This window comes from Rhopalosiphum maidis, chromosome 1 (assembly GCF_003676215.2).
Source record: "Rhopalosiphum maidis isolate BTI-1 chromosome 1, ASM367621v3, whole genome shotgun sequence".
In the NCBI taxonomy this organism is placed as follows: domain Eukaryota; kingdom Metazoa; phylum Arthropoda; class Insecta; order Hemiptera; family Aphididae; genus Rhopalosiphum; species Rhopalosiphum maidis.
The window spans coordinates 86,692,808-86,717,039 of NC_040877.1; the positions used below are offsets into that span (position 1 = coordinate 86,692,808).

At 31.2% G+C, this 24,232-nt stretch overlaps 1 protein-coding gene across 1 annotated transcript in view; it reads right to left on the reverse strand.

Moving 5' to 3' along the window:
- LOC113559332 overlaps window positions 1-23,600 on the reverse strand; it is a 25,563-nt gene extending 1,963 nt beyond the window's left edge. Inside the window, exons 1-3 of the mRNA XM_026965026.1 lie at window positions 23,351-23,600; window positions 3,969-4,126; window positions 3,049-3,253 (exon numbers count right to left, since the gene is read on the reverse strand). Of these exons, the coding sequence (XP_026820827.1) occupies window positions 3,049-3,253; window positions 3,969-4,080 (317 nt within the window). The 5' untranslated portion in view covers window positions 4,081-4,126; window positions 23,351-23,600. The remainder of the gene's footprint in view (window positions 1-3,048; window positions 3,254-3,968; window positions 4,127-23,350) is intronic.
- Between the last annotated feature and the right edge of the window lie 632 nt (window positions 23,601-24,232).

The following is a 24,232-nucleotide window of genomic DNA, read 5'->3' on the forward strand; positions in this document are numbered from 1 at the left end:
CACCCCGCTCCCTCCAAAAAAGAGGCTTGAAAATTATTATTAGTATAATATCATGTATAGTAATAATACTAATTAAACTATGTTTAACTTTATCTTCAATAGGAATAGTATTTTTTTTATCAGATATAATAATAATTTGATATTTGTTTACGGTCAATTTTATTTAAAGTTCTGTAATTTTTAATCGCGCAGGCTAACGACGACGATAGATCGTCCACGTTATCGTCGTAATCGCACATACTTTCATACATTGACATAATGACATTTATTTTTATTATTACAATAGAATGTAGTTGTATATTGTCATTTTTCTATGGAGTACGGAAAACCTTCCTTGTTCGACGAGGAAATGAGCGTTATTAAAAATGATAAGTAAGTAAAATATGTCAAAAATTTGTGAAACACGTTTGACTGGACTTGCACTATCGTCTATCGATCATTCACATAGGGATATACACATAGTCCGTAGTCGTCGACATTGAAGAAGTTTGAACGTTTCTCCAAAAGTAAAAGAAAACTATAATTTGAGAACCATAAGTAATAAAAAAAATAACAAATTGCCCTAAAATTTGATTGAAATTTATCATAAATTATTAACCGGAATCCAATTCAGCTCTTAGGTAAATAATAAATATACAAAAAGTAATGTAATTCAATATTTTATAAGGAATAAAAGAAAATCTTGAGTTACCTAAATATGGTTAAAAATTTTTTTTTTGTTTATTTATTAATAAATAATTACAACAAAAATTTAAATTATTTAATTACGTTTACTTTTAGAACTAAAAAAATAAAATAATTATAACTTAGGGCACAAATAGCCTGTACATAATATTTTCAATTTTGCTCAACTAAATAATTTCAATGTGAAGTTCGACTCAATCGTCATTATTCTGAATTTTAATGTCTACAAATTTTAACATAATAAATCCTAATAATGTTGATACGTGATCCCACCTCCCGATATCACCTAATCATACATTTCAAATCCACGCCCGGATATAAGTACCTATACTTAAAAATGAATACAGAATATACAGATATATGCATAATAATCTATGCCCCTTCCTCATCAGTAAATTACATTATTTTTATTAAATGTCAACTCCCGTCCAAAGGATTTCCACACTTTCTAACACTAAATTAGAAGCACGGAATAAATTTGACAGGAATGGTACCTATATAGATATAATAACTTATTATAAATATGACAGGGTGACAGTGGCGTACTAACGGGGGGGATAACCCCCGTACAATAAAATACACCCTCTGCAATGTATAGAACAGTTATTATATACTTATAATATGCATATAGGACATTTCTGTAATTGTGCATTTATCCCATTATACTATAGTTATCGCTGTTTACGAGTTATCTGTCCCAACAAAATGTCTGGTACACAAATTGTGTCCCAATGACAAAAAGGTTTACATTTAAATTAGAAGAATTGAATAATTACTATCAAAGACGACATGTGAAAAGCATTTATTTTTTAATCAAAAATTAAATGCATAATATAAGAATGGACTAATTTCATGATATGAATTTATAATAACTGTAGCATTTTAATTTTTGCCTAATATCTATTATTATTACAATTATTCGTGTAGCTATTTTTGCTTTTTATTTATATTAGACGAAACTCGTGAAATCTGAAAAAACCGAGGGAGAGGAACTACACAATTCAGTATTTGGCAAACAACTCGGTTACTGCCATAATTATACATGATATTATTACTATCATGATGTCTAAAGACTGTACCGGGACTCCAAGTCCACCCAATAACTCAGTGGCGTAAATTGGGCTAAATTGTTAGGGTTGCAATCAGTTTTTAGGTTGGACAGATTTTTGGGGGGCTTCGCCCCCCCCACCACACCCCCTAACATATTTTATTTTATTCTAGATTTTAACATTATAAATAGGTACATAAATTTAACAAATCTATTTAAACCTTAAACACATATTGTATCTATTGGTAATTGGTATATATTATGAATATACGCTATAAATAGGGTATATAATTACTTATTGTCAATAAAATATGTATAATTTTCTTAAACAATATATGAATACATTAAAAAAAAACAATTCTTTTATTTTATAAAATTTATATTATAAATAACAGCTGCCATTTATATTTTTTGTATACCTAATATAATACCTAATACAATACAATATATATATATATATATATTAAATACCTTGTTATCAACTTAATAAAATATTTTGTGATTCTTTATTAAAAAATACCCTAATACTCTATTACAAACACACAAATAATATCTGTATGAAAGACTTTATTTAATAATGTAAATTAATTATTTTTAGCTTTTAGGCACCTTAACTATTATTTAGATGACTATTGTTTTTTTTTTCATTAGAAACGAAAAAAAATTAAATAAAACGCATACTATATAGAAATACTGTATGTTGTTTGAAATATAAGCATTATAGTCTATAATTTAGTTGTGTGTTGATAAGAAATAAAGTACGCTATGAAGTTATAACTTCATAAAAAGTTTAAAAAAAATGTGTAATAACTTTTAATTTAACTGAGTTAACTAAAAATTTTACTAACTTTTAACTTTTAACTTTTACTTATTGACGCATATTAACTTAACTGAGTTAAAAAAAATCATTAATAACTTGCCCAGCCTTGGTTTTTTACTGAGGGAATAATATCATTTATTTCATTAGTAATTGGCGGCCTCTATAATTATTATCAGCTACCATTGAGACTAGAGTCGGCCGATCACAATGGAAATATACAATACAAGTATTGGTATAAATAAATGTGGAAAGAATATAATATAATAATAATTCCATAAAGTTAAACATTGGTTCTCAAAATATAAATTAGGTAATTTATTATTATATTGATACTTCAATTTTTTGAAAACTGAAATCGTGATTTTTTGGAGTCCCAAAAAGATACTCTTGCGACCCTTTGATACTTTCAGGGTTTGCAAATGCGATCCCGTGCGACCCCCAGTTTACGCCACTGCAATAACTGTAGGCAGCGAATTTGCGATCTAATTGCACTCACCTCATTTCGGACGGTGGCCTGTACGCGGCGCTGGTCACGTAAACGTCTGAATCATGGTGGCTGGTCGCCGACCTGGCTCGGGAGCTGCTGGACGGCCTCTCCAGACTTCTGGACCGCTTCGACCTGGGCGGCGTCCGGTGACCACGGGATGACGGCCTGTCCGTGGCGATCGTGTACTCGGACAGAGTTCTTTGGCTGTCTTCACCTGTACATTTGCATGTCCTTATTAGTCCTTAGGAAGGCGTATATAAGTATACAGTGTTGCAGGAATTGAAAAGTGCTTTTCAACTATTTTTTTTTTATATTACGAGAGAACTCTGATACTAACTATTTTCATTAAGGTCAATAGGAGAAAAAAATATTTTTGTCTTTTTTCTAAAAATAAATTAGTATTTTTTTCTTATACGATTAACAAAATATTCCATAGGTAACTCCTAAAGTCCTAAAACGTGAATATAAAACTTTTTCTTTTTAAGCTATTTTAACTCTCTTAATCACTTCCGTTAAATTACATACCTACTCAATACTCAATGAAGATAATACGAAAAAAACATATTATTACAATTATAATATGACTTAATATTATAAACAAAAAAAATATAACTATTTTATATTTTCACATTTATAAATCCGTAGTTATGGTACACAAATAATAATTTATTCTGAGCACATAGGGCTATGATCATGTTTGAGAAAGTTTCATGTAGTATTATAAGATCCAATAATACATCCGGTCGTGTTTAAATTGTATAAATACAACAAGTGTCGACTTTCAGCATTTAGATTTTATTATCTAGGTATAATGTATATAGTATATTGTATATGTATAAATAATGTTAAATATAATAATCCTAATAAGACTTTGTATAGGTTTATTTTTTTAAATGATTATTAATATTTTATCATATTAACGTCCTTACCATCGGTAGAATATCCTCTGTGCACGTACGGTAACGTTTCCGATGATCTGTGGTGGTGTTTGCTGCTACCGGGTGTAGCCACGTAGTGATGTTTACTGATACGTTTCACCATTTTGTCAAGTTAAAAATAATGGGCTGTTCAAGATGACGCGTTGGACCTTTAAAAAAAAAACCAGTAACATTAAAAATAAAAGTAAATATATGGTTTATCGATGTTGTAATATTATAATAGGTATAGTTGGAAATTTGGTATAATTTGTGATGGGTGGGAGAAGGGCCAACAATATAAAATTATAAATACGACCAAAAAGTATTTTCCTATTTTTTATATTTTGTTTTCAAAATAATTGTAGGTGGTTTTGACGTAAATAGTTCATTGAACATTAGTCAAAATTGAAAATATCACCAATTTTACTTTAAAAATATTCTATACTAATAAGTAAGTACTTTTAAATAAGACTTTTGGACTAATATTTTTAAATTAAAATACAACAACTATTTTTTGATTAATTTTTGAGGGGTTGTATTGAAAGGCTTTTGAGGGACCAAGCCTGTTCATCCTATATTAGCCAAATAATTGTGAGTATATTTTACATAGATCTATTATAAACATTGTTATTATAGCCTTATACAAAGTAAATGTATTATAATTTATAATGCGCCATTGAATATACATTATTTTTATTAAAATATCCTATACGTTAAACCGCTTCAAAATTTCAGGAGTTTGATGATTATGCAACTAATATTTATTTAATTCATATCAACCAACATTATATGTATATAAAATGAGGTCCATTTAGTCACATGGTCTATATATTTTATAAATATAAGAAATCAAGAAACAAAAAAATATTAAACACTGCAATAAAAAAAAAAAATGCAACTATAAATTGTAAAAGTAATAGATAAAAAATCTACCTCGACACGAGCGAATAAATGGTTTTCAATACGAAAACAAGTTGTAAAATAACAGTTATAACTCATAATTAAAGAAGTTCACAAACATTCTTTGCGTCAAGAAAGAATTAATATAACTTTAAAACAATGGCTAGTTGTATAATAGTCGTATACATTAGCGAGTGTCACGTATATTATATGAGTGACGTGAACTGAATAATTATATGCTCGTAATTCGTCATAATTATAAAAACGGTAAATCTCACCAAGAGGAATTTATTATAAGTACAAACGAACAGTTAAGGACTAAGGAGCATTTAGTTTTATCCAAATATACTGCATAATATCCTAAATTAAAAATACTAAATGGATTACGTGCTGTTACAACTGAAACCTAATGGTTCAAAATTATTAAGGAACACGAGATCAAAAGCGTTTAGATATCTATAGTAAATATATGTCACCGTGATGTCACTGTCAGATGCACAACAATATTATTGTAGGAATTACACAGTAAAAGTTGGTCCAAAAATGAAATCTAAGTATTTTCAGTGACTACAATAATTTACGGCCGAGAATATACTCGTAGTTTTGGCGTCATAATGAAAGAGATGAAAAAATGAATTTCGAAGTATCCTTTGCCAAACCTCACTCATAGGATCATACACGTCTTATATATCAAATAATAAAAAAAATTAAATACCTTAAATATGGCTGAATTTTTTTTTATTTGCATAACAGTAAGTACCTACTATTATTTTTTATTGCTGTTATTATTATTATTAAAACCTTAAACGCCGCTCACAGACTTTTACAGTCGTTCCGCAGTGTAATATCGTAATATTTTATGAACCTATTCGTCGTTGTCACGTGTATATCATTGTAATAAATTTCCTCTAGAAGTAAAACCAAGTTGCGCCGCTGTACATGTTTTTTTTTAATTTAAAAGATTCGACATCGCATGCCTTAGGAGTAAAACCTAAGCGTGACGGCACGATAACCAGCCATTACCCACTGCCGTTGTACGTTATAATATATATAGTAGTTGTTAATTGTTATGCGGCGGTGGCGCTTAATGCTTATCAGTAAATGTAGCCCAAAATAACCGCAGTTTTGTTTTCGTAAATATGTAACGTTTTCATACGTCGTATGTTGTTCTTCTTTAGTATCATTTTTAATGTTCTACGATCGCCACTTGTATACGCAATAATTAATAGTCTATTCGTCTTGTATTTGTTTTTTGTATATACACTATTATCATAAAAAAAATGACAATTACTAACAAAATAATTGTGTTTCATTTATTTTACTCCATATCATATTAATATATTATTTTAATTTGTCGGTTTTCATTAATTATTAATTATTTTAATAACTATCGATTTTGATGTTTCATATCTGCCTGGCATCCCGTCACGGCTTTCATTTTGAACGTTTTGAATAACTTTATTCATATCCTAGCCCACAGATTACTGTAGACTGACTATTCGAATATTTTTTGACGACTGCGGTAAGGGGTATAGCTAATGTGATACACCACCATCGTAGTCATCGAGACTACATTTAATTTCTAAATAAAACATTTCTAATAAGCAATAACGTAGGATCTGCAGCTCGTCGCAAATATTAATAATATTATTGTCACAATAATCTATCGTAAAACGTTCCGTATAGTACACCGAAAGACGCGCGTGCTGATGGCAACAATCGATAGATATAGATATTATTCATAACAACACTGCCTATATATGGCTATAACATGTAAAATAATTTAAACATACAGGGTGATTCATCAAGTATGCTGACCCCCTTTATTTCGTCTTCATTAATGCATTTATTAAAAATTTTATTTTTAGTAATTAGTAAAATATATACTTAAAGACCCCCCATATTTCCAAGTTTTGAGATTTTCATACTACTTAAGGAATTTATGACGTATAAAAATAAAAATTCAAACCAGTAATTTTAGAGTTATTTAATTTAATGCAATAAGGATAATCGATCAATGTTTAGAAGATAATTATGATAATTTTGATATGGCTTAAAAATATGGTCTTTATTATTAATAATGTATATAAAAATATAATTTAAAAATTTTAAGTCAGAATAGAAATAAATTCATTATTAAACGAAAAATGGGAGTGGGTATGATTGGTGAATCACCGTGTATATAATTATAAATAATATTATATACCATAACAACTCAAATCTCCAATTCTTTTCTACTCTGCGGACCAGTTATTCACACCTGTTGACGCGGCGATTCCGTTATGTAAATGTCACGGAGTTAGTATATTGGTACGTAGTAAACTATAAGTAGTTTATGAACAATGCATAAAGTGGTGTCTACGCTACATCAGTGGCAGGACGGGGAAAAATGATTGGTGAAGCAGGAATCAAAACTGTTGAATAATATTATAATACAGGAACGACTATACAATATTATTATTGTACGCTGTAGCACTGAAAGCGTTGTGTACACGACATTATTTTATAATCATATGTTATCGATAAATCCATAACGCTTGAAACTTTGAAAGTGTAAACACAGAATCAAAAATTATTTTTGAGCTTAGTATGATTAAAAGCTTAAATCAATGATTCACATAATATACTATACTAAAATCTTTGTTAGTTACAGTCATGGGCGTAACTATAGGATTTAATAGTTACAAAGGCTAGAGTCCTAGAAAAATAAAGTTAAAAATAATTTGAAGGCTAATTGAGGCTAAAAAGTAAAACCTTATAGGGAGCTAAATACAAATACAGGGGGGTTAAGCCCCCTAGTTATGCCGATGGTTACAGTAGGTATAACTATTTATTTTCCATACAAGTATCACTATATTTTCAGATCGTTTCTCAAATGAATAAAAAGGTATCTATTACTTGAATTAATGTTATAAACGATCAATTATAAAATTCTATACTAAAAATATTCCACACATTCGCTTTTTAAGGGGTTTGACATAGGTAACTTTTAATGAAATCTAAATTCTATATAATATATTATATATTTAATGCTAATTCAAGTAATTTAAAGTGGTCCTCCATCAGTATATCACTGTTAGTTGTGTAATTACGAGTATATATAGAAAACCGGTTTCAAACAGAAAAAAACCAAGAACTAATTATAGTGATAGTAAAAAAAACAAATTTTCACAACAAAAATAAAAGAATTTTTACTGTGTAATACCGTTTTTATTTTTTATATAACATTTGCGAAAAAATTTGATTCAAGTTTGATTTAATATAAAATAACGTATTTTAAATTTTTAATAGTTTCTTTCGTATTATTGATATTGAAAAATAAAACGTAATTAGTAATTACACAGTTAAAGTGCTTGGAAATGCATTATTTGTAGAGAGGACAGGGCAGCCGGCAGGAGAGTATAAACATATTATAATACATTGCCAATATTAAAATAATCACATCTTTAATTTCAAATGACGATCGATGTATACAAAATATGAATATGTATAATAACGAAGCTCTGAAATTGCAATTATATGGCTTTTAACCAAAAATTTCGACTTACTATTCATGCCAATTATAAGTTTAAACTATTTATCGGTATATCATAGATTTTTGAATCTGATAAAAAAATAATAAAGTTTATAAAAACTTAGGTTACCAAAAAAAAAACCTTAAAATTGTAATATATTATATAATTATACAAACAAAATGATTAGGTATATATTAGGTTCACATATTATATTGATAGTTTACTATTAGCGTATGATGAAGCTCAATTAACCGTCGATATTGGGAAAGGAGAGCTATTTCAACACCCTACAATTATCAACTTATTGAATTTATGGATTACTTGTTTTATGGAATAATAAATAAGACGATCATATAGTAAACAAAATTGATTATTTATTATTTAAAAAAAAAATAAATTTTAAAAATAATCATTATTAAAACAATATTAAAAAAAAATTAGATTGTTATGTTAATTTAGTCATGTTTTGTGTAGACGAATATTCGTCAATGTAACTTTAACGTATATACAACCATAAATTATGTAATTTAGAAGATAAATATACACATATAATACTAAAAAGGTCTCAGAGTAGAATTAAAATAAATTTGCACGAAAGTATAATATTATATTATTTTAAAATATTACTAACGATACTCACTAACAAAATCTCAAAGTATAATAAACGATTCATGAAGGCAATTAGAGACCTATTAAAAATATATAATGTAATGTTAAAGAGACAATAATTATTTATTATAATTTCCAACATAAAAATCAAATTTAATTAAGAATATTAAATTTAACGTTATAACCTTTCTTTTTTAAATTATATTATCACACGACGTTTAAGTTTTAATTAATGGTACTTCGTAATAATTAAAATAACGAAAAACCGTCGATTTTGACGTAGTTATGGATAACTCATAGTATTATAACATTTCTAGTACTAAGACGATACGATTCAACATGTTTGTATAATGTATATGTGTGTGTGTGTGTGTGACCTATGATCGCTGTAACTGAGTTATTTGATTTATTGAAATACCTGCTCGCTGCTCGCACAATATTGGTTCATAAATCTTTGTATCCCAACTAAGTATCAGTGTGGTTATGTTATAAGAACCGGTACAAAACGTTACATTGGCAATAAACACGTGCCAAACAACAATATTGCTAGAAATCCAAACACGTACACGTCAACGCCTCTCATTACATCTGAATACTATAGCTAATAACAATCATCGTATAAACTCATCCGTTCGACTAACATAACCGGACCCTAGTTAGACCATCCCCTCATAATCAAAATGGTTACATTCATCATAAATTTCCATAATATAGTACCTATACTATATTATCTAGACATACAAGACCGTAACTGGAAATTAATTTCGGAGGGGGAGGGTTAAGCTAAAAAAATGTGTTTTGATTAAAACGAAGATTGAAATAGTTATTTACTAACCACATAATATAACACGAAAAAATTTCGGGGGGGATTGAACATATACATATATATATATACACAGATGAACTGAGCTGCAGTGAGCGCTGAACTGCTAACACGTCGGGTTACTGACTATAGTTGAAAATCTCAACGGAAATATGAGGTAGGTATAGTATGTTGTATAGTACCACGAAGATGATCATTACACCAAAAAATGTTCTAAATAATCCTTGACTATACGGCCTGCGGTCGAGATTATTTTATAGGGTTAAAAACCCATCAGCGGTGCTTGACGGTCGTGTAAACGCGCAACACGGATGGCTAATCAGAGAGATTAATAACCTAGAGAGAAAGAATGAGTGAGAAAAACAGACAGACACAGATTGCGACGGTGGGTTTTCAAACGAGCTTCTAAAAAGGATTATTCGTCTGGAGAAAACTACTGTACCGAACATCGTGAAATAATAATAAAAACGGCGTGCGTTATCAAGGATAACAAATCATACATTAGTGTTGTTTATTGTATTTATTATTTATTGTACTATTTAAACTACCATACTACATACTTTCACTAGCATCGTCACTGGCTATATTACAGAGTACTGCCAGTACACGGGTAAACAATAGTTCGAACAAGAAAGCGTTACTCATACACCGATGACGGATGCAGTGGCCGCGGGTTGAAACAAAGGAGGAGCGAGAACGAAAAATTACTGTTATTATATTATATTATATTATTATTCGTACGCAATGGTTTTCGTAAATTACAGGTAGTTATATGCTTCCGGAAGAAAACTGCGGTTGCACTTTTGTTTTACATTTTATAGTCTGCTGTAATTATAATTATTATTGTTACGCGTAGTTCATCTCTAGATGACAACAATAGATACGTCGCATAATCACAATAATATACTTTTTTCGATCGATTGCCGTTCGGCGATGACAGGCCACGTTATCAGTAGCTATTAGCTACAGCAGTAGAATATTGTTTCCACGACACGCGACACGGCCAATTAATGTTATTACCACCGCCACTTGCACCGGTCGTCGCACACGATCGCTGCACGTTTTTCACGAGCACAAAAAATAAAAATTACATCGGCAGAAGACGAATATTTTTATCGCGTGCGTGTTACATGCGAGGCGTTTCACGGTCACGGGACGTCTGTTCTTCGCGCGAACACAGTCAGACGGCGAATATTTTAAACTGCAGAGGGTGCGATACGCGATTGGGACGATGGCGGCGCGGAATTAATACGGACCTGAGGCATCGCTCGTATAGTTCTATACGATTGGCGCAGACTAAAAATGTATTTTATGTTATGTGGTTCTAGAGAAGCAGATCGACTGCGCCCAAAAAATTATCAGACAGTCATGTAATGATATCATTAAAAAAGAAAAATTCAGTTATACCAGTTATAAAAACAAGTAGCATATCTATGTCTTTAACGGGAACTCTGAATTCCAAACGAAAGTAAAACCTGCATCAAGTAAAATGCGCGAGACTGACGGTAAATTCACATAATATTATATTCACTCCAATATGTAACTGCCAACCGGCGCACATATAACTACTAAACTACACATATATTATACAATAATAATACATGTCATCGTTTGCTCGGGACTTTTCCGAAAAGCGCACGCACTCGACAGAAATACGTGTACGCACACACAAGTAGGCATACAAAATATATGTCAATATAACGTAGTATACACGTATTAATACCCATGTACGTATATATGTATATATATTATGTGCACCGCGATGAGGAGACTATTGTACGCACGGGATGAATGCATAACGGGAAATTACAAAATCTTTTTATCGCGAACCGTATTCACAATAATATATATACATAATATACACACACACGTGCATTATAAATTATAATATTATTGTGTACGTGCTGTCTGTTGGCTGACGACAATAACGAGTGAAAGTAGGTGTGCTCCGTGGGCCACATAACCGCCTACAACCGGTCGTACAGCTGTGGGTAGCCGGCGCGGATGATGTCATTGCACATGCCGGCTTGACGTGTACGCGGGTGTAACGTGTGTGTAGGTAATGTGCAGCGTATACAAGTGTGCGATTTGTACACACACAACACACACAAAGTTCTCTCGCCTAGGAAACGGCAAGGTCGTCGTCGACGTCGCATCCGGACTCGAAGGTCCTTCGTCGCCGTCGTGTGTATATTCAATGATATAAAATATTATACATATCATATATATATATATATATATGCATAAATATATTTAAATCGTTTTTTACCACTTCACGTAGGAATCTATAAACGTTACAGACCACGCGAACGTTTTCCCCGAGAGCTTGACGGCGGCGGGAAGTCGTGAGATCGAAAATCGAATATACGCTACTGCAGACTATAAGCGACATCACTCGACCGATTCGTACCTATATAGTGCAGCAGATACCGATACAATAATAAATAATAATAAATTTAATAAAGCGTTACAACTGTTTTTGTCGAAACCGCCTATAACCAATACGATTACGTAAATATACGAGTGTGCTGTTACAAATTTTTAAATCGAAGCTTTGGCCGTGAGTTTGTTTTCGACTCTTGGATGCAACACTATTATAATTACCATCAAACATAATATATCACGCACAGCTGGTGCATATCGTATGACGTGCCATACGATACTTTATATAGGCCCGTAGTCGGCAGTGATCGTGTTTCTGTTTATATACGTATAAAGTGTACAGTGTACACGATAGTGCTCGATCAAAGTGTAATATTGACTGCGGAGTACACGTGTATGTGCCGCACAGAGAGCAGTTTCAGTCGACGAGTCAATATGTAAACATGTATTATGATATATATTCGCTGTACAGGTATATAAATGGTGTTTATACGATTGACTCGTCGAATTCCGGTGCGGCGAAAGCGAATTTTCATGGCACAGGCATGCAAGAAAACGCGTCTATCTCGTTGCAAGAATTTTGAGTACGGGACAACTATATAATATGTACAATTAAGGTACAAATAATCTATAAAAATATATTTATATACGTATGATAGTATTTATATAGAAGCGCGATGAATAATGGCAATAAAAGTCGCAATGCTGTAGTCTGTAGAGTATGCTGTTTATTATTTACGAGTCAATATTATCGGCATCACACACACGATAGCTATGAAATATAGCCTATATTACATTTACAACACATAGGTAATAATATAATTGTAGAGAGTCGATAAAGCGATTTGTTGTCTTCCGTAGGCGCGTTCGTTAAAGTTGAACGTGCGGCAATGTGTAGTGTGTCACATTATTCACGACACACCGCAGGAAACCAACACCCGCCCAATGAACCGATAACAGCGCCAGTGACTTAACGGTAACGAATCGAGTTCCGGGTTCTGTGTATAATATACGCGTACACTACATAGTACATACATTACTGTATTAGAAATAAAATGCATTATTATTATTATTATTATTATATTCATCGCGTTGATAGGTTACCACGGTTATAACTTCCTTGCGAGTCTGCAGTAGCGAGCGTTAACTCGTTTTATTGCGTGAGCAAACAGAAGAAGATTGTATATAAAGGCAATAGGCATGTACCGGTGCATGGTTATTATTATTATTATTTTTTGTGGCATGCTCAGCGATTTTAAACAACCATAAATCACGACGGCGTTTACAATAGAAACGCCGTCATTATAATATTGTTATTATTAAACACCGATTTGTCCTGTACATTATCTATATATTTACCACGGGCCTATGCACCGTATACCGGCGACGGAGTGTTTTGCTTTTGAGGACGTTATTGTCAAAAACTCCAAAACGGTCAGTGAACTCCTATTTACTATCGTAATAACACGCCAAACAAATACACACACACACACACACACACACCCATTTAATGAGAGATAGTACTGGCGACTGGTTTAAAATAAGAACATATTCATAAATAAGAAAAAATTAATAAGACAATATCCCGTGGCCGCTATTGCCTGCAATCGCATACGAGTATCTCTATATTATGCGATACATCTAAATCGTATATTCTGCTCGTTCTATGTGCAAAACGTTTGTAGGGTGCGCGCACGTGTATGTATGTGTGTGTGTGTTTGCTACGTATCGGACTAATGCGATTTAACGGTGCGCACAGAGGATATAATAAAATATAACACACCTATGCGGCTACACGCCAACTATATATATAGTTATTGTGCGGCGAGTCCAATTAAGGATTAAAATAAAAATGATACTATATACATAATAATAATAATAATAATAATAATATATTATACATATAATATTGTTTGTATTACGCATTGGGACGACGACGGAATACTATTATAATATTATAGTTCAACAACCGCAAATCGATCCGGGCGCTGAGACTGCTGAGAGTTTTAAACGTTCGCTCTGTAACGCGTAGGTACACTTACCTATAGGCGATATGCATATTATGTGATATTTTATTTAAATACGTATATATAAATTATGTATTGATATGGATACAATATTATGTATACTTAACGACACTGGGGTTCCTATTATCTCTCCGTTCGAATTCGAGCGCGTAGGTCGAAACACGTAATACGCGTGTCGATAAGAATAATAATATAATATATCATTACGGCCCACGACTGTGGTAGACGTGTTTGCATGCATAGTTTGCAACACGTTGATCATCGCATCGCAGGAAGTTGCAGGGATCACGCTAAAAAGTATAAGGGTTAAAAAAAACTGCATGAAAATGATGTCTCACGAGATACGATGCAAATAAGGTGGGGCTTGGGAGGCTTAACCCCCCTAGAATTGCTATAGCCCCCCAAAAAAAACTAATGATTTAACTACATAATACATTGGAAATTCAGTTTAAAACTGAGCAACAGTCCTCCCAACTCCTCACACTATTTGTGACTATGCCTCCATAGTAAAATACAATATTATATACTAATGAGTTTATATTAATTTCATTAATTTTTGTAGCTCAGCCCTTGTATAATATTTAAGATGTTTTTAATAAACGTATTACGTAATATTTTTATTATGATCCATCTTAATCGTAATGATACTATTATGCATAGTAAAAAAGAGTTCTTGTTGTTATAATATAGATAAGGTTAAGACCTCTGAAAGTTTGTCATTTATAAACATTTGTATTTGAATATAAATCTTTTTATGAATATAATAAATTACAGATTTTAAATCAGCTAATATGACTTACAATATTTCTAGCAAATTTTTTTTTCAGGACGTAAAATATTTTTAAAATAAATGTAATACTATAATTTTTATGATTTATGTATAATTTACGTCAAAATACAATTACAGCAATAGGTTAAGGGTGTAGTATATTGTACTTAATTTTAATGAAGTTACCATTAACCCTCTCAATCAAACAACTTGCCATAAGTACCCATTGCGATATCTCATTAAGTCATAAGGACATAGGATATTCTATAATAACGACGATGTCACGTTCGTATTGCTCCGATCGATTAGTTGTATTATAAAAAGAACATCGTATCTGCAAGTGTCGTCTCCGTTTTACTACGCATAACTTACTAACATTTACGTTAAAAAGTTGAAATTTTTCATGGTTAGCTTAAATATCAGAATATTATAAGTATACTAAAATATTCAAACTTAAAGTTAAGAACAATATCTGTGTTCTCTCTTCGGTTTTTACGATTTTTAATTTCTAAATGAGTTATATAATGAGTTAGTAAAATATTCAAAAATGTTCATAATTCTTTTAAAAATTAAAATATCAAAAAAAAAAAAAAATGAAGAGAGAATGTTTTTACCTTTAAATTGAACAGTTGATTATTTCTTTCTAATATGAAATCTAACCTCATAAAATAGGAATTGTTGTATCCACGTACATTTTGGTAGGTAATATGTTGTTATGCGTTAATAAGACTGAGACAACACATGCGGATATAACAAATGAATGTCATCCTCTTAAAATAAAAGGTTGGTCGTCGTCGTGTAAATGTCATTATTCATTATTTATGAATAATACACGTTTAACCGGGTCAAATATACTGTATATCGTAATTTATGATCATTATACACTGTCTACAAGATGACATACGGCTAGGCCGGAGGAAACGTTACGATGACTTCAATACATTATTATTATATTTTTGTCTCGACGGAGCGTGTCTCCTTTTTATACATTTATGTTTGTTATTATAGGATGTAGTCATCGCGAGTCTGGGTAGGCGTTGCTATATGATGATAATAATAATAATAATAATATATAGTACTACCATAACTCGGTGGTGACGGCGGCGGCTGCGATCTGCGGGCGCTGGGAAAAACGAGTTAGCGCCCTCGGACCGCCAAAGTCTTTTGATGTTTCCCGCGAACGGTTGACAAACGGACGGACATTACGGCGACGACTACCACGACCACGCCATTAATATAATTTGCCACTCTTTCGTGTGTGTATTCGCGCGGGTGTGTCGTATTATATTAAGAGACGGCATTCTCGTCGTCGGCAATAATCATACGCGTAGTATAACGTCAGTATTCGTTGTTTTTTCAGTAATCCTTTGTGCGTCATCGCTCATCAAAAGCGAAAAACGTGCTGACACGGCGGCTGCTTGTACACCGTTACGATTAGAATACCGAAGCTGCTGCCGGTTTGTGTGTTTCGGTCTGGTCCGCGCTTTTCGTGCGTCTACTATTGACACGCGTGACGATACATAGTACTTAAAACGAGTTACCATATTTCGAAAGAGTACCTATGTATTAATACGTAATCGATTATCTGCAAATCGTCCTTTATGCACAACTGATCAAAGAGACAAAGACAATATCATAGAGATCGCGAATACCTATTACAGTCGGTCAGTATAATAATTATAGACAAACGAAAAGCACTGGCACGAAATAAAAAATACAATTTTATGTTTTTTTTTCGATCATTTTGAAAAATAATGAGAATTCACTTCCCAAAAGTACCAACTAAATCGTTCAATTGCTCTGCTCTAAAATATACATAATCGAATAACCATGGAAGAACAAATAAGCACGGTGGCAAAAACTATCGCATTTATCTTGCATTTATTTTGACATCATTTGTTATTGATTCAATCGACTAATTAGGTGCATAATATTGTAGTTTGCGTTGGTGTGACGAACTTCGTGAATCGCGTGTAGTACATATTGTATACGAATTTCACAAATCGAAAATATCTCCTATTTATAATACTACGCGTATTATGCCAAAGTTTTCAAGAGACGTAACATTATTCTGGGTAAGTGTAAATAAAAGATTAGAAAACGTTCACTATCTCTTTTTCTCAAACGCGCAATGCCCAAACGATTAATTCGATTTTTTTCCTATATAAAGTATTGGTCTTTTTCGCCATTCTGCTTTGAAATTCTTTTTTTTGCGTCATCGGATGGAAAAAAAACTAAGCCGCAACCGTCACGTTGCAACGTACCTATATAAACGCGTCGATAATGATCAACACACGTTTCTGCTTGATATGTTTTTGTTGGCTGCTGCTGCTAATTATTATTATTATTGTCTTATTATAGTGCGTCGTTTATACAAACGAGATCGTTCACGCGTGCCCTATAACGTTTTTCGCGATATGGACAGAGCCACCGTGCCCGGAGTTGGTGAAAAGCCATAAATTACGAAATGTATATTATTTTTCAATGGCGCTCTGGTGAGGATTTGTTTCTCTTAACAATTGATGCAAATCGCGAGGTGGTTTAACTTTGTGGTTGTCGTTGATCGCGTGCGGTTTGTTGTATTACCAAAGAAAATCGGTAATACATAGTGCATGCGACGACCACGTTGTGTATACTATAATATATTACATAAATAGTTATGTGCACTATAACGATTTCTCGAGGAAGAAGTCGTCCGTTCGGAATAGGATTTTCAGACCTCAAGTTTTAAATTTTAAATCCATTAACTTATAAATTATAATGTTATTATCGATATAATTATATATATATAGACATTAGATTTTGAGCATGTACGAATAATACGACGTATAAGCTTCCAAATTGAAATTGATGTGTAATACAGTCGTACAATTTTTATCTATGTAATCATTTTAATCGTTATTGGATTTTTATAGATACCTATTTAAAAACACCGTGGAGTTTCTAGGATATTTTAATAAATATTTTTATGATCAATTTAATTTAGTTAATATTTTCACCGAGCACATTATAATGCATTTATGGTCGTTTCAATAAAAATATTTCGGCGCACATGAATATCTGTTTTACTTATTGGAAATCAAATTAAACTTGTTTTTTTATAAGCAATTAAATAACAAGCCCCAATATAATTCTACACGTTAATTATTGAACACAGTCGCGGTCCACATGATTTTTTTTTTTTTACTCATATAACTCAATATCATTATATTATATAATTTGTATACGTGAATGTGAATTGCATAATTTAATGTGCAATGGAATAAATAATTTCTTAAAATGGTTTTGTCGTCTAAATCGTTGTAAATGTTTTATAAATATAATTATTTATAACAGTCCAACAATGAATCGAAAAACGAACATAACCACAACCTTGACGAGGTGATCTCAACCGAATGGTGATAGATATACTCAGGTGTGACAATTTATAATTCAGATATGAAAGTGGCGAGAAGGTAGCAAAGACATATCAGCTGAAGTTCAATCAATGCATAAGTCAAATTATAAATATAAGTAAACTTAATATAATTTTATTTAAAATCAAAAAATATATTATTTATAAACAAAATATAGGGGAAAATGTGATTCACTCATCGTCCCTACATTGGTTCCATAATATATTTCATTAATAGTCTGAGGTAGGTACGCTTAATTTGTATAGCCGGTACGAATAGTACAATATACGTATAGGTACTATAATATATTTTATAATTGCTATTATCACAAAACGTTTCCCATTTTGGTTAATATATTTTATACGACGATAATAAAAATAATGCATTGTGATTTGTGTTTTATTTTAATATATAATTAATAAGTATAATAGCCTTCTAAACACGTTCAGGTGTGTACGCAATCGCTATTGTTTTTACCATTTATGTATGCACTGTCGCTTTGGCATACCAAGGAATTTATTAAGAATGAGGGGGGTCTTAAAATTAATAATTACATTTTTTATTTGGTCTCTATAGTTAAACTATTTTTAAATTAAAGTGTTATTATACTTAAATGTAAAAGGGTAATACCCGTTAAATTAAAATAAATATATGAATAATTTATAGCTAACTTCATAACTAATAGATGATTTATATGATTCATTAGTTATGTATCCAAAAAGCTAAATATATATATAATAGGTACCGTCACTTAGAACATATGTATAATATTAAATTATGAAGTACTTACTTATTCAAATATATTATAATAATTGTTAAATATATTACCTATTTATCTACAACACCGATGTCTGATATTAGGACCTAGATAAGTATTAACAAACATGTGTAATATGTTATCTTCGTATTAATTATTACATATTATTATTATATACCAAATTTGACGTTCAAATCAATCTATTTTACTCTATTATAAATATTAGAGTGAATTTATCATAAAATGTGTTAGTAAAAATATTATCAAGGCCGTAACATGGATTTTGTTGGTATTTTAATTTTAAGCAAGTTATAACTTCTTAAAGCATTCTAAAATTAATTTTTTTATGTTGTTTATTCGGTGTACTTACATTTCTTATTAGGCTATTTTTTAATGTTATAAAAACATTTTTAACGTTGAAATTCTAAAGTGGTTTTCGGAGGTTTACCGAACCAAAAAATTCCTGAATGTATATATGCTACCTATATAATATATTAATATATCACCGAATTCAGTGATATATTATATCTACCTATCATCATGATAAAATGCGATGCTCGGTAGTGATATAATATACAGTTCTATAATTTGTGTTCGTATTATTATGATTAAGCGGAACTATCCACTGGACTATTCAAACGGTCATTATTCACAAAAATACATTATATACTGTTAGACGTATATACACTACACCAATATAACATGTACCAACTGAAAAGCTGAGCAAGGTATTTAATTTTGATGACCGAGCTAATCTGCAGCAGTATAAATTACACCTTAATTTGATAATTGAGTTACATTAAATGTCTGCAGATGACAAAACATTATCAATATAATATATCTCATAGTTTTAAGCAGGTAATTGGTAATTACTCATTTTTATTCATATCGTGATTTACGAGGTGATTTATTTTTTAAATTTAAAAATACTTTATTAGTGTAAGGTAAAAGGTTATTTTGATTTTAAATAGAGTATATTATATAAGTTATTATACGTACCTATTAATGAAATATTTTTCAAATACATGCTATGATTTAATTTTATCCGAACACTCTCCGGTAATCGGTTATGTACTTACAAAGAGACTTCGTTTATCTATATAATTGCAGAATTTTGGTTATAAAAATAATATACATAAACTTATTGTGTACGAATCAGTAAAAGGGGCTTATTAGATTTCGTTCGTGAATTCGTGATAGATTGGATAATTGGAATGTGCACAGGTATATAATATAGGGTAGGTATTCTTATTATATCGGTATACAGACCGTGCGTGTAGTAAAATGTGTATAATATATATATACATAATACATGTATTACATATAAATATTTGGTATACGCGTACACACCTAATACTTATATCGTGCGATTAACGAAAATTTATCGCCGTAAACGTTTAGAAATGAGATTCGTGACTACGGCTACGTATTAGAGTTTAGAGTGCACATTATGTTATCCGCGCGCGGATATCTAATGTAAAAATATTATATTATCATTATTTTTATTATTACCATTATTACACGTTTCGTCGCGCGGGATCGAATCACTATAGCCACGGCTGCGTGTGTGTCCTGCGTCCTCCGAGGCTTGTAACTAGGCGAAAAATAAAGGAATAAAACGATTTTCGTATCCATTAAGGTCCTGTTCGTTGATTATTTTTAGTCGGAGACGCGGTAAATTACCCGCTGCACCATCCAAAGCAATATAATATTTTTCTCATGACCGTTTCGAGTTTGTCGATCGTGAGAGTGTCGTCACGTAGGTATAAGTATTATCTATCTGTGTTTTCTCTCTCTCACTGTACACCGATATACAATATATGAACCATTATAAATACGACGAAGTTTTTCACCACCGAGTCGAATCGCTCTTCGCGTGTGGCTATGCAACTATTGGGTATTGGTCTCAGCTTCTTATTCTGTTGTAGATACATGACTTTTGTGGTCGGCCAAAACGATCACGTCCGCGCGCGATCAGACGAACTATACAACTATACATCGCATTTTTCTATTGCGATACGCACATTTTTCTCGTCCCGTTGGCTCCAGCAACGGTATAATACATTTGTAGTCTTTAGATGTTATGCACTATAATGCTATTATGTAATGATGGCGACTGTAAAGAACGTTGAAAGCGGCATCATCTCGTTGGGTATTTATTATATATACAATACATAGAAACAAGAAGTAACATTTTCCCGCTCGTCGTGGGAGGTGCTATACCGCTAAAGATGATAGAAACGAAGAATTTCAAAGTTTCCAAGAGCGGTCAATACGTATTATCTCATCTATAATTATAGATAGATATATAATATAATGTAGTGTATATTTTGTATACAAAGAAAACGAGACTATGTATGGATAAATTATTAGACTATGAAGACAAAGAAAAAAAAATCACGGTTCGATGAGAAAACTTATAGACAACCAGTGTTTTGAGGATATGAAATACTATTATTTTATTATACATGTGTAGGTTTAATTGCTTTACATAATTTAATGGGTTTCTTATTTATAAATTTAAGTACATTCTTAATAATATCTGCGGAAGATTTAAACTATTTTCATAAATTAAAATTCTATAATCGTTACATACTTTCGTCCAATTACATTAATAAGCGTTTTAGTTTCTTTTTATCATATTATAAATTTAAATTACATACGATAAAATTAAAAATATTCTAAAATCTGTCATTCGGTATTTTGATTTCATAAAGATTGTGTAATTAAGCAACCGCAATATAACTGTAAAAGCACTGTATAATAGTCTATAAGAGAAATGCAATTTTTTATTACAAAATAATTTGTTTGATGTGCAACATAATTTTTATAGATGCAATAACAATAACAACAAATTTGCATACTTAATAAGTAAGAACCCATACATAATTATATAATTTGTGTATGTATGAATTATTAAAATATTTCTATATTTATGTTGTATGATTTAGAGTTATCATACTAAAGAACACTTTTGTTGACAATGTACAATTAATATCCAGCAAAATTTATCATTCTATAAATAAAATTAAATAAATTACGATTTTTTTTTGGAAAATATTAATTAGCAGTTAGCACACATAAATATCATTATACCATATTTGTGTACGGTAAATGAATTGTACAACGTGTTTAACATGATAAACTATATGAGTTTAAACAGTCGTTGATAATCATAAGAAAAAACATAATGCCGAACGGATCGTAGGTAAAGCTATGCTAATGTATCTATTGACTATTTGCAACATGTCGTATATTCGTATACACAACATATTTCGTTACAGGTTTCGGAGGACGCATCGTAGCGAATCGTTGTCATTCCAGTGTGCAAGCTGCACAGCTGGGTGCATATACACTATATATATATTTGTATGTGTATATTATATATATTAATGTATTATATACATATACACACACTAAACATATATACGTTCACGATGTTACGACATTTATAACGATGACCAGTCTTTCGGAAGGTGTATAATGTAGAAGTTAAGTCACGTGAAAGCATGCGGCCCCTCGGGCTATATACGTGAATACTATAGAATGTCGGAGAAAAAAAATTGTTATTATGTAAACGGTCGATCGAGAAATGACTTACGTTATTTGCAAGTGCAGCGTGGAAGACATACGCGGTGGTATTAATAAAAAATAAAATAATAATAATAAATCTACATGATATATGCTAAAATAATACTATATCTATAGATATAAATATTATTATTTCGTATTGCTGCGTACGGCAAAAATTTCACCATTGAAAACAAATTAAAAAAATAAATAACAACAATAATACGAACTGGAGTGACTGAAATAGTACACGCGTTAACGATGTTCCTATATACGTATAATACAAATATTTTGTTTATTATTGCAGTGTATATATTATACATATACCTATGTAGTAGGTTCGGAAACCTGGTGGTTTTAATTCTCTCGGCCGTTCTATATCACAAAATATACACACGCGTGGTGTCCTTGGACTACCATAATCGGTATGCAACTGTCTGTATAATATTCCATAGGTATTATAGGTATGTATAGATAATATGTACAATATTTAGCCTTAATTCGGCCTTCTTTTTAAAACGTATTCAAATATAGCAAGTGATTTGTTTTTCAATTCGTAAATTGTCCGGCTTATTTTTTACAATCAAACCGACTGGTGTGTATTATAATATGTTATTGTTATGGATATTATTTCGTTTCAAACTTACGTCATTTTGTTTTTATTTATCAAAACTACGATTTTTCAATGGTTGCAACTATACGAGCAGCACGGACACGAATCGAACGCGTTTATTGTAACGTAGTATCATCATTTTCGAACTCGCGACGTCGTCGATTTATTTCGTGTTGTGTTTTTGTTTTAAAACAAAAATGTAAAATTAAAAATAAATAACAATAACAATGTTAATTGGTAAACGCAACCGGAGAGACTATTGAACAGGTCGACCGGCGATATTAGCGCGAAGCTCGTTACTGCGGCTGTTCGGCATAAACCGGTCCGCGGTCTCGTGAACGGAGGAGCGCCCTACCTGTTCGTCCTTCCTGGTCCATTACTTCATTCACCGTGTTTACGACGCCTACGTTATGACGTTAAGTCTCCGAGCGACGTTTACTACAGAATACACATTCTAAAATTGTATGTATTATAATTATAACTTATTTCTAACTCCGTTATTCAAATATGTCTAAATTATAGGTATGTTTACACTGTGCACAATATAATATAAAATATACCCTTTACAGACAATTATTGATGTAAATTAAATACCCGTGTTTATCGCTGTGATAATTTGTTATAATTTAAATTTTTCTCCGCTTCTGGTGATACTCCCTATTTGTTTTTTGTTTTAGATTCAGCTGAGAGCGATAGATATATTGATTTTAGAATGATACCTGTGTAGTACGTGTTTTTTGTGTGTGAAGATAAGAAATAAAAGATAATTTAATGTTGAGGATGTTTCTGGTAGAAAATTGGATACATAATAACTTGTTTGTATACTTTGGGAGATTTTTTTTTTAGTGTTGCAACATGTGATTTATTAGCAATTAATAACCGTAAAGACTTAAATATTGAAAAAATATTTATATTT